General features: G+C 34.8%; 1 protein-coding gene across 1 annotated transcript; it reads left to right on the plus strand.

Moving 5' to 3' along the window:
• The first annotated feature begins 7,651 nt into the window (after window positions 1–7,651).
• LOC124645223 lies at window positions 7,652–16,216 on the plus strand. Its single transcript, XM_047185009.1, has 3 exons — window positions 7,652–7,743; window positions 12,226–12,531; window positions 15,610–16,216. Exons 1-3 carry the CDS (start codon window positions 7,652–7,654, stop codon window positions 16,214–16,216), a joined length of 1,005 nt encoding a protein of 334 aa, XP_047040965.1.
• The last annotated feature ends 448 nt before the right edge of the window (window positions 16,217–16,664 follow it).

The following is a 16,664-nucleotide window of genomic DNA, read 5'->3' on the forward strand; positions in this document are numbered from 1 at the left end:
ATAGTAATACTAAGCTAGTTTTAAATATACTCGGTAATATATAAAATGTGTTATAATGATGAAAATAGGATAATTAACCGACTTCAGAAAAGGAGGTTCTTAGTTGGATATGAAGGTTTCATTTGTAAATTCAGGAGAAAGGGCAACACTTATGGTATGTCTGCGCCTCTCTCATAAATGGTATTAGGTTGACAAGGAAGGTATGTGATAAGAGAGGAATATTTTTTCATACATATAAGTATTTCATCGATAAAATTATCGCGTAAAGGTAAAAGAATCCTTTAAAGGTATTCCAAAGAAATGTTCGTGGTCCAGTTTCTAATGACGGAAGCCGTCTTAATAAAGCCACGGTTAATTAAAATAATTCCAAGTACAAGCAAGTGCCTTTACAAAACATATTAATTAAAACCGAAGCTGCAACTTTCCGTCAGGTACCAGTTCTTAGAAATTACGTTAATAGAGCACGTGGCATTTTATTCTAGCGGTACACATGTCAAAAATTATCTTGGGGTCAAGTAATTATTAAGCAGTATTTACTGCATCTAGTCTTTTAGATTGACTTTTTATATTTTGTTAAAAAAAAAAGAAAAAAGTCAGCAAATTGTGTGAAATTAACCCTAATTTAGGTCCTCGATAAAATTGCAAGAAAACCGGACAAGTGCGAGTTACACTTATTTAATGTTTATTAAATTGTTTAGTTAATTAAATTGATAGAGTATTCTAGGTATATAAGCACTCGTTAAGTTACACTTGCCTACCGAGGTCTCTGTACCTATGAACATTAAAAATAGTTCAGGAATCGTTTTATTTAGGTACGACGCTGACGTTATTTCGTGACAGACTTTTTAGTTTGTTAGGGAATTTATGCTGTAACGCACACGACGCCCAAAAAGCCTGTCGGTCAAAAAATCTGTGACATTTTGGGACATCGCCACTGCCCTGCGCCGTTTCACAAATTGTTAAGAGCAATAGCCATAATACGATGTCTGGACAAAGTTTTATAGATTTTAGATTTTCATTTTATCATCGAAATTCTAATATCATAATTAGTACGAAGTCAATAGCGATCACGAGACCACGTTGCGGTGCCACGCCGCTAAAATCGTAACAATGTTTAGAACGGGAGACACGATGTATTGCGGCACCGCACCGTAAATATTTCACCGTGTCAGTGGGCACACGAGCGGTGCGTCACCATCACGTTATGTCGCAGCGACACCGCAACGTAAAAGACGTAAAACAACTGAGCGGCCGCTCGTGTGCTGCGGTATGTCGTATGATACGCCACAGATATTTCTATGTAAGATGACGCAGCGACACCGCACCGCCGCCGCAACGCATCGTGTGCCCCCGCCCCCAGTGCTGATTGCGGCGGGGCTTCGCAACGCACTAGTATATCAGCCCAAAAACGTACTTGATCACTAAACACTTAGATGTGTATATACCTACTCAGAATTGTGGGTTCGGGCTAAGACAAATATTCCAATAGAACTTGCAATAACTTAGACATAACTATGCACCTTATAAGTTTCGCAACAATTCAGCGAATAAATTGACTGATACATCCCAAAAGTACGGAATTATTTGAAACTAGCTTCTGCCAGCGACTTCGTCCTCGTTAGATTCGGACTTTGTGCGAAGAGAGAAAAAAACACCAGCCCATCAAATTATCTTAATCTATGCATACCTACTACTACTTTTCACCTATAAAGAAATAAAATGTACTTAAATTATTAATAATTTGTAATTTGAACGAATATTTAAACAATACCAAAAAAACTAATACTTACATATTTTATAAAATAACCACTAAAGAAATATAAAAATAATATTTAAAGTCATCAAATCAATTATTGTCAATAAGGTCGAACACTCTGAACAATTCGCATCAACAGCCGAATGTATGAAGATCACGCAGTCGCGTCGTCGCGAGCCGCGTCGAGCGCGACGATGTTACACAGAAATAATCCTTATAGCATGATTCAGTATTCTCGCGCAATGGCTTATTATGGTATTTGATGTATAACTTTGGTATTTCTTTACCGCTTTTTGAATAGGTAGGTCATAATGTTAACATTTTTAAATTAGGGATGAGTGAGAGTGTTATGAACGTAAGAATATAATCAGAAAGCTCCGAACTGCTAAGCTATCGAGACTAACATGCGTTATTGTGAGTCAACCATAAAAGATAGACACATGCTGTCGTGAGATATTTTTTACATAATTTTAAGGAGAACATTTCCGTGATACATGGTTTCTATGTAGCTTTTACCATTAGGGCTACACATGCGACGGAAGCTTAAAAAATAGAGAAACTTCCCCCGTTTTAGCAACATTTTCCTTCACTGCTCTGCTCCTATTGATCTTAGCGTGATGAAAAGTATCCTATAACCTGCCCAGGAGTATGAAGAATAATTGTACCAAGTTTCGTTAAAATTCGTCGAGTAGTTTTTGTTTCTATAACGAACATACAGACAGACAGTAGATACAGACAGACAGATAGTTATTTTGGAAATATATTCAATGTACAGAATTGACCTCTCTATAGATTTATTATAAGTATAGATAAAGTTGCAGTTGTTCTCTCTACGGTTATGACCGATTGCAGTTTCGTCGGACTTCGAGAGTTAGAAAATGTAAAGTAAATAAGTACCTACTATTATTTGCAAGAACACTAGTGTATAAGCTCTTGTATTTCTCTATTATTTATCAATTTCTTACAATTTTTTTTCTTGATCTTTCTAATTTTAATGCTTATTTACACAATAATATTCCCTATTTATATGTACGTACATACATAGTGTACTATTATATTTTTGAGGCCATGTTGGCCAAGTTCAAAAATACAAGAAATTATTTTCAAAACCAAAAACATTGCTTAATATCTATTGTTAGAGAGACCATCAATTATTTTTAATAGAACGGTAAAGCCTAATTAATGCCTATTTAAAAATATATTTTTCATTTACACGGATTTACAAACAAAAATTCACAATTATTCATGTTTGAGTAGGTACTGGTCTCACGTCTGAAGTCTGATAAAATTTCATGCTCTTATTTTGCATGATTTTCGATAAAATAAATAACATAAAAAATATTCACGATACAAATCGGCATTAAGATCTTTGGTATAATTTTCCCGGAATTTGCGAGTGTTCTTTTCTCTTTGTTGTTGAAAATTCCAAGTATTTTTATTTTTTACAAGCTTTTATTTAACTTGCAATGTAAAGGTATGTATTGGTATAAAATCGGATAAAACCTTGCAACTCAATTTTGAAGCAGATATTTTTGATCTAAAATGGCGGCGTATTCAAGATGGTAGCATACCAAAATGGCGGCGTATTCAAAATGGTGGTTATGAAATGAAAGATCATGCCTAGAATAACTAAAACTCAAACATACATGGTAATTCTCTGACTGATTTCAATCTGTATGTATGTTTTGTATTATAATGTTCTAATAGCAACACGAAAAACATATTTCGTGTTGCTATTAACACATTATCCACAAAAAATATTTTACAGCTATAGAATCTATATAAATACAAACGGGTTTACGCGTACTTATTTGTGATAATATTTCAAAACTATTTAATTGAAATTATAATTGATTTGCATGCCGGGTGGATTAACCCTTTACATTTAATTTTCACATCAGATTTTGCACGGTGCTTTAATAAATCCTTATTTAATGTTATCATTAAATATCCGGGAGTGAATTGTATAGTCAAACAAGGGTTGTGTTCCGTTTGGCTCAGTTTACTGGCCAGTGCAAGTGAGTGCATCACCCTCATCATCCTACGAGCCTTTTTCCCAACAATGTAGGGGTTAGTGCAAGTGACGGCATACTGACGAAATATTTTCCGAAATGTACTGACTACGGCATTGACATCATAGATTGACGCTATATTAAGAAAAGCGTTGGTGCTCCTACTCTGCTAGGTTCCCTAGCCTTTTCCCAACTCTGCTAGGTTCGTCTTTCAGTCTAGTCGGATGCAGCTGAGTACCCGTGTTTTACAAGGAGCGACCGCCTGTCCAATTCAACCCAGTTATCCAGGCAGATCCGATATAAGTTAGTAAGATTAGTTGTCAGTCTTTCTGTCTTCTGACTACCCGTAACGACTACCTAAGATGTTCAAAAGGGAAACGAATCCTACCAATTTATCGTGCCTTCCAAAACACGGAAGAGCTGGTCTTGACAAGATGGTCTGCTACCACGGACCGACCGCGTTAATCTTAATCTTAAGATCGATCGATCGATCAGGAGCTATTCAGTGTTTGTGCTCGTCGCAATACAAGAAAATATGGTGATACGCCAGTACAATATGCCGTCGGATTCATGACGTCACGGGCACTAGTCAGTATACTGAGTTATATTTTGGAATACACACAAGGTATTCTGTATCGTACTCTATGATACGCAGAAAAAATAAATAACTCCACTAGAAAAATAAATCGACGCGGATTTTATTAGGAACGTTAAATGGATTTTAAAAATAACACTGGGCGGTCTTGTGAGAATCCATAGTTATTCACACGATTGACTGATCTAATCTTATAATACTACAATCCCTTGGTTATTTCAATAACTTCTGTTAAAATTTTCAACATTTCCAAAGAGCGAATCATACATAACTCAAGATATTGTCTATTTCTAAACTTGTTATAAGTACCTATTTCTAGTTTTGTCTTCTAATAGTTAAAATATCCTATCGTACTTATTCAAATGTTTTTAGCTAACTAAGTTTTGTGGCTGTTCAAATTGAATTCTTGTTATAATCAAGTATGCATGCCCAACTTAATTAAATTTTTAATACCTTAAAACAGCTCTAGCTTTTTTTTCGGTGCTCTTTTTCCAAATTAAATTCTTTTAGTCAAGCCAGTTGCATCTTCAAACATATAACGATAAAAAATGCAATTTCAAGCAATTTTTTTCAAAATCCCGTGTAACAGGGAGTTTTGGTATTTAATTTAGATGCTTAACAGCATTTTCGTCACACGGGTAATACCATATGAGTGTGAAAAAAAAGATTTTTAACGTGTTTGAAGTACTTTATTGAGTGTGGGATGTGGGAATGCCTCCAGGCGATTCAGTTACATTTTAATTTCCGGGTACCTATGTTTCCCTTAACTATATCTATCTATATTTGCAAGTAATCGTCTTCTTGAGGTTTCTGTAACCTTCTATAAAATAAGAGTTAGACCGTCAGTTGCACAAAGCTCCATTAAAATTAAAGCTTCATTAAATCTATTGCTAACACTTTTTATCTTATTGACAAAGAAAAAGTCAGCAATAAATAGATTTACAGAAGCTTTAACTTTAATAGAGCTTTGTGCAATTGACGGTATGTCCCTAATTTACGAGATGTATTTCTGAGATAAAAAAAATTGAGTGATCAAGTCAAATTCTATACCTATGACATATAGCTTTTTTCAATTTGTAAATTCCTGATTTTACGTAACTATCAGTCTTTTCGCGGATTTTATTTTTCCAATTCTTTGCTATTGCTCCTTATTATTTTTCCGCTCGGAAAATCCACTAGCTTGAAAAGGCTGTATTTTCAATTCTGATTTCTGAGTATCGAGACATAAATAACTATTGTCACCCAAAAATTGCATTTTTTTTGTTTTCATTAATTCTGGACAGGCATCCCCCATTAATTTCCAAAAAAAATAATGGAGGATGCCTGTGTCCAATAATTAGCCTTTTCGTGAATTTACCCTTATTTTTTACGAATCGACTGTCATTTTTTTAAAGCAGTTGTAAATTATTTTCTATTGCTCCATTTTTCCGTTCGGAAAATCCGCTAGTTTGAAAAGGCTGTATTTTAAAGCCTCATTACTCAGGTATCGAGACTTAAATAACTATTGTCACCCAAATTGCAGTTTTTCTTTGTTTGATTTCGTACTGCATTTCAATTAACTCTTTTTATAATACATATAATCAATGGTTGCCTATTACCAATAGTGGACATTCTATGGCTAACATGTCGATAAAATCAAGCCGTTTTCAGCTTATTGTCCCTATTTGTATTCAAATCTTTAAAAGTATGTAACAGATTTTGATGCGGAGTTTTTTAATAGATAGAGTTATTAAAATCGGAGGTTTAGTTAATAATTTATACTCGTGTGAATCCGCGGCGGGTCCCGAGTACTAAAAAAGTCTTGCTTTTTGTACAAAGGGCCTATCTTTTTATATGATGACGATAATTTCAATGACAAAATATTTTTTGGTTTGAGTCAACGTCAAAGTCAAAGTCAAATCAATTATTTCATTTAGGCCTTTACAAGCACTTAAGAACGGGCAAGAAACTCCATTGAATTTGAGTTTGATGCTTGAATTTGTTTTGGGTGTAGTTTCGTTGTAATGTTTTTTTTATTATTATTATTAAAACGAGATATCGGTATTTAATGAAATAAGGATTTTGTATTCATCTCAATGATAATTATTATTTTTTTTGTTTCTAACTTCAAAATATTTCAAAAAGAGTATTTAATCATTTATGATATATAGATTAATCTTATATTTAAGTAATATAATACGTGTAGATATTTTTTTGTAACTAACAAGTCCATGTTTTAGAAAACTAATAAGGCGTATTTAATTATTGCTGGTATACACGAACGCGTACGAATAAGTTAACGACCAAATTATTTTTTACAAATCCGTTTGTAAATTTTTTAAGTGTAGCTATATCAATATTATTTCCTGAAAAAATTTAAATATGAAGAACTGCAGCCGCCGGATCCAGAAATGAAAAAGAATCTATATAAAAACCTTTCAATTCCTTAAATTTCTTAGCCGGAACACTAAGTGCAACTACAGAAAAAAATACAAAAAAGAATCTGTCATAATAAAAAAAAAAACAAAATAACAAAAAAATATTTAAAAAAAGCAAAACAAAATAAAATATATAAAAGAAAACAAAAAAGACCATAATAAAGCAAAATAAAATAAAACAACAAGAAGTAGAAAAAAATAAAACAGTAAAAAAAAAACAAAATAAAATAAATCTAAACAGAACTTACCTCAAAAGCTCCGAAGACTGCTCGCACTCGAGTCTTGATGCCTAACGTCTCAACCTTAGCGGTAAGGGAGAAAGTGCGGAAAATATATTTAAAAATTTAAGTGGGTGTAGGCAGGAAGTGGGGGGTGGCAACTGGGAGCTCCTGAAAATCAGGAGAGATGTCTGTCCCTCGCGGCGAACGTTGAAGGAATGAATTCAGTGCGTTCGGCTGCTGTGCATATCGAAATGGAGTGTAGCTTAAAAAAGGATGCGGTATACCACCTGAGCACACTAGTTATTAAGTAATTCCCTTTTAAATATTATTTTAGTATTATTTGGTGAAGTTTGGTAACCATTGTACAGTCATTAAATAAAATGAAGCTAAACAAACATAGTTCAAAATAAATCGCGACTTTATTATCCCGCATACTAACGGAATATAATTAAGGTGAAATCCCTTTAATAATCATAGTTTGCTTTGTTAGCTTGTGTTAAAGTTTAGGCTATTTAGGCTGTGATATTTAGATTTTTAGTCTATAAAATTAGACTACATAAATATAAGGCCACAAGTGGTAGCATTTTTGCTAATAATTAACTTTATTTTGTATTTTATTAATATTAAATGCACGGAACTATTGCGTAAGAATGGAGCGCGCAAACCGCATCCAATATTTTTGTGATGAAGGTTCGACCATCCCGTTCCTGTCCCACCCCCGCTGCGCTCACCTGTACAAAATGTCAGTTTAATTAATACTGCTGAAAATTATGAAAACGCATTGAAACAATATTAAATCTGTAGTTTGGGAAATTAGTTTTTCGTCATCGTCTCAACCAAAAGATGTCACACTGACAAACTGACGGTTGACTGTTGATTGAGAACTGTTGGACAAAGAACATTTTTATTTTTTCTATAATTTAAAATCGGGTAAAGGGGAAAGGTGTACAAATATTTGTTTATTGTTATTTTGTTGAAAAATCATCAAATCAAGATGAATGCTCCCGCTAGGAGCAGCGTAGGCAGTGTCACTCTTGTCGCACTAAAACACACCATATTCGTAGCAGTATCAGTAACTATTTACAATAATTCCGGCAGGCTTTGGCACTAGTGGGCTATGTACAAAGGCCTCCCCCAAAGTTCATCACTTAGCTCGGTTTTCAGCAAGTCAATAGGCATCACGAAACAGTGAGTCTTGTCAAAGTCTCAGATTTCCTCTACCCGTACAATACACTTACATAATACAGGGAATTCAGCTGAAATACATGCTGACCTTTCAGTGCGGCGGGGCTTTTACTGTAAATGGCACGAAGCACCCCTCTGCCCGGCAATGGAATGCGTAGAACAAAGATCAAAAAGCAACTCGTAGAAGATACACCAATCAGAAGTTATCGTTTTGCATTACATAGCAAAGGGATAAAAAAGCACCTTGTACCACCAGTTCAAGAATTTCAATTATTTGAGAAATTGTAATCAATGCTTCCCTTTATGTTATTGATTCATCAGAACCTCTCAACTCTGTCATATTCTATTCTGACTCATCTTTTACTACAAAATATTGAGGACGGCACGCTGAAATACACCCTTCAAAAGTTGAAAAAAAATCTGAACTCTTATTCGAAACAAACAATTAATAATTTCAAGTTAAATGGCGTTTTGCCCCTCTAAACAGGAAAAACGTCCGGTCACGTGTTTTTGTATTTTTTTGTTACCAAGAGGCAGCCATGTTTGTATTATTTGGCAATTCCGGATGTTGATTAGCTTTCTTACAGTTTTATGCTGGTACATTTACAAAATATTATACTAGTCTAAGCTATTGACGTGGTAGGCCCCGGAAGAGGTGGCGTGACGATCTAGACGCCTACAACCCTGACTGGTGGGAGCACTCTAAGGATCGAGAGGTGTGGAGACAAAATGGGGAGGCCTTTGCCCAGCAGTAGGACAATAAGGGCTAAGAAAAAAAAAAGCTATTTTCGGTGTAAATGTTTGACTTTTTATTAGGCCTACGAGTTTTCACGTCCTAATGGTATTGATTTCTAATGATTGTGGAAATATGCCTACTGGAAGACTTTTCTTTAGAGACATACTTAGATGATAAACGAATAGGTAAGTTTAACAAACATTTATTTTCTATCTCGTAAAGATTTATATTTGGTGAAACTATTTTAGTTAAGCTTAGAAAATCCACTGATTTTTACCCCATAAATATATATATATATATATAAATGAATTGCTGTTCGTTAGTCTCGCTAAAACTCGAGAACGGCTGGGCCGATTGAGCTGATTTTAGTTTTAAAATGTTTGTCGTAGTCCAGGGTAGGTCTAAACGGTGAGCAAATAAGGAAAAAAAAATTGCGAGTAAGATTCCCGGGACGGGAGTGATTAGACAAAAACCAACTTACGGAATGCCGCAGAAACACAAAAGTAAAGTACTAGGACAGCATAATTCACCTTAGTAAAGTATACCAATAACGAAATTTCGATGCAAGTGCTCACCATGTACCAGGGTAGCATAACTTATATGAGTATACCAATACCAAGTGTAGGTGGACGCTACTGCTCACCATGTACCAGAGCGGCAAAAAATACACCGGGCGCGGGTAATACCGCGGGGAACGGCTAGTATATTATATTTACAGTGCTTAATATCTAGTCAAATACATAACTCTGATATTTTTTAATATTTTCATTCGTAATTTTCAAATCATCGTAAAAGTATCGTGTGTAAATGGAAAAAAATCGAGCAGGATCTCTGTTAGACGTGCGTCACTGTCAACAGACAGCGACCTACTGGCTGATTGGTCGAGCAGAAACACCCCCACCCCTTTCTCTGTACGTTTAATGCGAATTGGGATTGTTTCTATCTTAACTTCTGGAAAGTTCTGCTTTACAAGTTAGATAAGAAGCGATTTGTTGTAAAAAATGATGAATTGACTGCCATAGAATGTATTGGGTCTTTCGCCTAATAATTATAATTTGTTATGTAGGAATAAGTATTTTTTTCATTTTGTATGTACGACTTGGTATGGTAGAGTACACACTGGGTGATTGAGGGGTTAAGATGATGTACGCTTTCATCGCTGCACAGTAAAATAATGTCTTATTCTTCTCATTTTGTTTTGTTAAAAAATGACTTTTTAAATTACAAGCTAAAACCGAAGGAAAAGTCTAGTTCAAAATATATTAACAAGAGTATCGTTTTGTGTTTCCAGTTCTGTTGCTTTTCATTATCTTGCAGTAGGTGTGAAAAGTAGAATCTCTCGGCTAGGATAAAGGTATAGGTACCTTTTGTCTTGAACTTAATTAGCTCGCTGCATTCAGGATTGTCGACATAATTCCTTTGCAGTTCCCGGGAATTTACTTTGAACTTGTACCTTAGACGTCTTGGATCAGGCTTTGATTTGTCTCGAATCTCAGGCTAATATTAAACATTCGTAGTGTCATTTATCCTCTCAAATAAAACTAGGCTTTTTTTAAGGCGAGTGAAATTTTCTTTGTCTCGATACGAATGTTTTCGGTACTCAACAGTTGTTGTGTATTAATTCATAATTCAAGGAATTCTACTATCGGTCTTATGTACGTAAGAATTACTTAATTGAATTTTTACTTTTCAGAAAGATAATATAATCGTTTTATATACGTCTGCGACTAGAAACCTCGACTTTGAAAATGTTAGGCAAATGACGAATTATATTTCAAAATTAATTTTGGCAGAGTTTATGAAAGCCAACAAACGCATAAAACCAAGGAATGTATCGCTATAAAATGCATCCAATTTCATAGTCAGTTAGTTTTGAATAAATCCTGATGAATTCAGTACGATAAGTGACTATGAAAGAATCTTGCGTGTAAAATAAGTGGATTCGAAATGCAAATAATTGTAATGTATTATTTTTTATTTTAAACACTAATGTTAAACATGTCATTTTTTTTCAATTTCATTGTTTATTGATAAAAAATATAAAAAAAGAAAACATCCAGGTATCAAAGAAAGGCATTATGCTTTACAAGGGATTACTCAAACTTAATCAGCCTTTTTTCTTATCTGTATAGAAATTCGATTTTATAGAGTTCTTAACAAGGACCTAAGTTTGCCCCTTTGAAGTCAGCCATTTGACATCTCACGCATATTTTTACTTGTCTTCTATTTTAAAAAAACAAAGTCCCTAACTAGTGGAACTGATCCTATACTTGCTGTTGTTATTTAGTTGTCCTTTTATCTTTTTAATACCCACAGCACATGCTCAATTTAAACTTATAAATGTCTAAATAATCACAAAAAGCAGTAAAATGTACCTATAGTAAAATTGAGATTTTTTAATTATAAAAAAAACTTTATTGGTAAAGAGGTCAGACATATGGTGGGGACAACTTTCGAAATACCTACCGTTGTCAAAACGTTATGCTGTCTTTTTTTATTTCTATTATGACCAAGGCAAAACGATTTATGCTTTGATTGAGAATTCCGATAGCATGCATGATATTTGCATTCGAGACGTCAGCAAACACACCCGTCCGTCGCTTCAAATTTGTTCTGCGTCCTTATAGACGTTGCTTTGTACCATTTCGCTAGTATAAATATATACGTATATAAATATTATAAACCCAGCAGGTTGGCCTTGGTTATATAAAGGGGTTACTTTATCCTTTGATGAAGATTTTGGGGGTAAATTTTGTAAACATGTATTTTCCTCAATTATGGAATATTTAAAAAGTTTCCCCCTCTTTAAAGCATGTGCACGCATTTGTACGGCTGTCTTTTCAAATACAATTTTAGTAACAATTTGGTTAAAAACTTAAACGAATTTTTTGTCCAGCTTGTTTCTTACTTCGTCATTCAAATCAAAAGTTACGGAATGTTCACTGTACATTTTCCATGACTTGTTTCCGTAATTAGTATCCATTATATTAATTTTGAAAGAACTCTCAAAAATCGCAATGTTAAATTGAGTAAACAGTTTTTTTGAATAAAATACACAACTATGTACCTAGATTCCGAGAATATTCCATACAGTAATCCCTGGAAAATTAATTTTGACAATTGTATTCATATTGATTTTTCATTTTTTCAGACTACTCTCTGTACTACATTGTGTTTATTCCAATTTGTAACATCAGCAAGTATATACGATAAAATAAGCAAAGACAAGAGGAATGAAAACGCAATGATACTTAGAAAAATCGTACAGTACTTAGTTGACACAAAATTACGGTCACATTACAGGAGAGCTATCAACCCTGTATCATTGGCTAGAGCTAGGGATTATTATGAATCACAACATCAGGAGAAAAGCGCGCTCAGAACTGGAAACGATGAACAGAAAACATCACAGGACGAGCATGCAGATTTAGTAGAAAAAGAATTGACAGTCGCATTGGCTGATAAACAATCAGCACTGTTCGATAGACCGTACGTGGAAAAGAAAGGAAAGAACGACTTCCTCGTACTGAGGCCCGATGTAGTCGATCCGTTTGTGACCGTAGTACCAAACCACATGTACTACAACATCGAAAAAACTTGTGTCAACTGGTTGGATGACTGCAGTTTGAATGGCATACGACAAAGGCTTCTAAGAGGATCATCTTCATGGATAAATAAATAAATAAATAAAAAACAACAACCCATATACGTGCCAGCCAGCAGATGAAAACTAACATGCTTTTCAAGAAGTCCCCCGAAAAGTGAATATTGCTTACTGTGGGTCCTTTGCGAGCGATTTGGATACGAACGTGAAGCGGCGCGACGCGATTCAAAAAACAAAAAATAATATTCTACGTGGCGTTGCGTAGATCCCTCAATTTGCTTTGTATCACTTCGCATTCGCGTTCTTGTCATTACCCACGCAGGACGCACCTTTAAGCTAAGCGTCCACTTGTCGGTATCGTACGCAACGGACGCAACGCACGCAACGGATCGTAGTATTACCTATTTATATAGAAACTCAAACAAGATGTGCGATGCGTACGATGCGGACAGGTGGACGCACTTGTTTGAGTTTCTATATAAATAATACTACGATCCGTTGCGTGCGATACGTCCGTTGCGTACGATACCGACAAGTGGACGCTTAGTTTTAGAAGTAGTCCATGTATATAATGTCTTATAAGTGTTCTCGGTATCGTTATGTTTTACAAATAAAATGAACTTTGACAAAAATAAAATAAATCTATGAACCCATTCGTATTTATTTAACTTCTATCTTATCAAAAAAATATATGTCGATAATTAGGTTAAACAACGCTTACCGCTGTCGAGATGCTACGGCACGTTAAATTAGTGGATCCCAGTTCTCATTAGATCATCTTCGAGAGTCGTTACAAGTATTCAAAAGCCAGAAAGTCACACACCCAGTCTGACCAAGAAGATGTCCAGTTAACTGAGTTTAGCAGATCAGATAGGCAGTCGCTTCATGTTAAACTTTGGTACTCAGCTAGATCCAGTTAGACTGGAAGCCAACCCCAACATAATTGACAAAACGCTATGCAATAAAAACGTGACCACGACCGCTCTGCCAAGAGCGAATCGACAGAGGAGATGTAATAAAATAAACTTGAAAAGCCAATAAGCCTACCCATACATTGATAGGGAATTATTCTGTTAATATAGATTTACATATATCGATCGAACCTAGTCTGCTATGTGCTGAATTTAGACCTGAATCTTCATTGCTAACGACAGGTTATCTAAGTACATGTTACGTACCGGTTTGACGTACTAAATGGAATTAGCTTGATGAAATTACTCAAGTCCAGGGGTACTGCTTTCGGGCGCAGAAATTCTGTACATTCAGTTTAGATTAAGAAACATTCGATTAGTGGTTTGAAGTCAAACTAATACTAATAATAATTTATTGAAAACTTGGAATGAAAAAAAAGCCCGACCGGGCTTCTCGTACCTCGTTAACGAGTAGTCAAATATTTTGGTTTTCCTTGTAGCAGCGTTTTCGCCCTAAACAATTGACAACCAGTGGTGCGAAAGATAACTTTCACAACCTTTTCACATTTTTTGATTTTAAACTCAGTTTTTTCGAGGACTTTTTTAGTGGCAAAAATCTTTCTCGCGGTTCTTAATATCGTTTTTGTACAAGGAGTTGTCAATGGTTTGTCAGTGTTTAAATTCTACTGAATCCGAGTGACGAATTTTTTAGCCGAAAATCCGCTAGTATGAAAGCGATGCAAAGCGCCGTAACTAATCTGTATTCCTAGTAGCACTCACGCTAACTCTACACTACCACACAGTACCTTAAAATCCGCTGCATTCAAACACTAAGCTGGCTGATAATCCTGGCCACTTCATTACCCCCATACGCACACATACACAGAAACTCTAACATGCAAAGGGGGTTACATTATCTAGACAGGTTCAACGTTTCAGGTTGAAATAGAAATTAGGCAGGAGCTTGCGTAATACGAACCGTGTTCCCAGAACCGTCGGACCATCTCTGTGTATGAATTTAAGCTGCAGGTTCAAAGGGCTTTAGATATTACGCCGTCAATAGTTGCTGCACGTTAATATTTGAATGATTCGATTATGAAATAACCTGAGGAATGTTTTGAGTTTTTAAATATTTGCACCCAATGCAAAGATAAGTGATTCATATTTCACAACTATGACTGCAAAGCAATAGTGATCCTCGTAGCTAAGTAACCGAACGGATCGACCTATCATAAGGTTAAACAAGGCATGGCATGGTTGGGCTGCTGATTTACAAGTTTCTCCGTATTTCGGAAGGCACATTAAATTGGTGGGTCCCGGATAATATTTGAACTTCTTTAGCAGTCATAAGCCAGAAATTATGACAACTGGTCAACCAATCAAGGGGCTGCCCAGGTAAATGAGATGAGGAGGTCATATTGGCAGTCACTCCAAGTAAAACACTGGTACTCTTAAGCATCCTGTTAGAGTGATAGACACCAGGTGAATTGACAACTTCATAGCTTTTATATAAGGAAACGAACGTAGATTGCCATATATGTTTGTTTCAATTTATAAATACGTTAAAAATAATTAGTCTATATTTACACATTTTTTTATTATTCAAATGTAATTACATGAACTATGAGTAGAATTAATCGTTGGAAACTGTTGTTATCGAAAAACATGATTACTTATAATTAAACACATTAAATCCGTTTTAATTATACCATTTCAATTAAGCTCGCTTCAATATTGATAGTTAAAAACAGTTTAAATACCTGAAAATTATCAGCAGAACTACACGTATTACCAATTATATTCCAAGATTAAAGATGTGAGTACTGAGTATTACTTTTTCTGTATCTACAGAAAAACATCTTGGGTATCCCTTTCTTTTATTACATTTTAAAGTAATCTAATAGTTTCTCATAGTCTCTTAAGGTTGATTTAAAATGGATATTTAATAAAAAAAATTCATAGCCTCTTAACGAACTGTTTATCAATCATTATAGAAAATTGTAAAGCTAGGTTTGGTCCATACAATTTTTTTCTGTAAATGGTTCTGTAGTAATTAAGTTACGTGGTCAGTTTTAAACTTGTCATTTATCTGTTACTCATGTAACAGTGGGATTCATTTTAACAAGGTTAAGCTGCCTTTGCTCATTAATGATGACCTAACTTTACTTACAGGTATGTTTTAATAGCTTTAGCATTAGTATCCTGCACTTCTAGCGTTCATTCACGGACCGACGAACCTTATTTGTTGGCAACTGTTTTATTCTACTGCGATGGTGACGGACAAAAAGCAACAGCAAACGAAATTCCAATGAAAGTTGATACATTGATTAGGAAAGACGTTAACGCTCGCATCTTAAGTGATAGAGTCAAAGTAGTACCGGTTTTTAATGACTCTCGTCTGAGTCCTTCGCCTGCAGAACTGATAGGATTTATGCAGTACATGCAGAAAACTGTTGTCGTAACAAGACTACCAGCGCAGCTTGCTAAAAAGTTAGTAGTTGAACATAAGAAGCGTTTAATGAAGAAGGAACTTGAATCAAAGAACGATAAAGGAAAAAAAACTGTCCATAGTTTCAAAGATGAGGAAGCGAACAGTGAATCAAAGTCCTCTGATGGTAAAAATAATGCAGTATTACCAAAAATGTTTTTGAAGAACTCCGTTTATTACTCCATTGAAGCTAAATGTATCTTTAGATCTATAGCATGTGATAAGTTAGAAGCCGCTATCACGTTATTAGGCGTCACCAAGCAAAGCTCTGTTGTTTCACAAAAACAGTAAAAACACGTTTTTGAAGAAAGCTTTCGCCAAAAAAGATTAAACCAGTAATTAAAAATATTCAAATGCTTAAACCGTTTTTTTAATTACATCGACAATTTGTCCGATTTCGGATAGGTACCGGTAAGTTTCTTTAGGCAGACCTTCAAAGAATCTTTTACCTATCTAAATAATTAAATCAACTGGACTATTAATGTACCTAATATAAATTAAATGTTCTTAGATACTTTAAACTTCAAAGTGAACTCAGAAAATTCGCAATATTCATAGAATCATCAATATCGGAAAAGTACATTTTTTATATGCTAAGCGTTGCTTAACCCGTGCAGCTGCTACTACTACACTAAGAGCTTATTTTAATCATAAAGAATGTTTTGAATAAAACTACTTTTTTAATTCCGTCGCTTATTTATTTATCGGCAAAGTTTCATTGAATACGACGTTGGTCGGA

This window comes from Helicoverpa zea, chromosome 31, assembly GCF_022581195.2.
Source record: "Helicoverpa zea isolate HzStark_Cry1AcR chromosome 31, ilHelZeax1.1, whole genome shotgun sequence".
NCBI classification, from domain to species: domain Eukaryota; kingdom Metazoa; phylum Arthropoda; class Insecta; order Lepidoptera; family Noctuidae; genus Helicoverpa; species Helicoverpa zea.

Bases quoted from the DNA above. Each gene is read 5' to 3' on its own strand.
- LOC124645223 (XM_047185009.1), top strand. From the start codon at position 7,652: ATGGAGCGCGCAAACCGCATCCAATATTTTTGTGATGAAGGTTCGACC. The intron at 7,744-12,225 runs GTCAGTTTAATT...GTCACATTACAG, and splicing joins TGCGCTCACCTGTACAAAAT to GAGAGCTATCAACCCTGTAT. The intron at 12,532-15,609 runs GTTGGATGACTG...CTTTACTTACAG, and splicing joins GAAAAAACTTGTGTCAACTG to GTATGTTTTAATAGCTTTAG.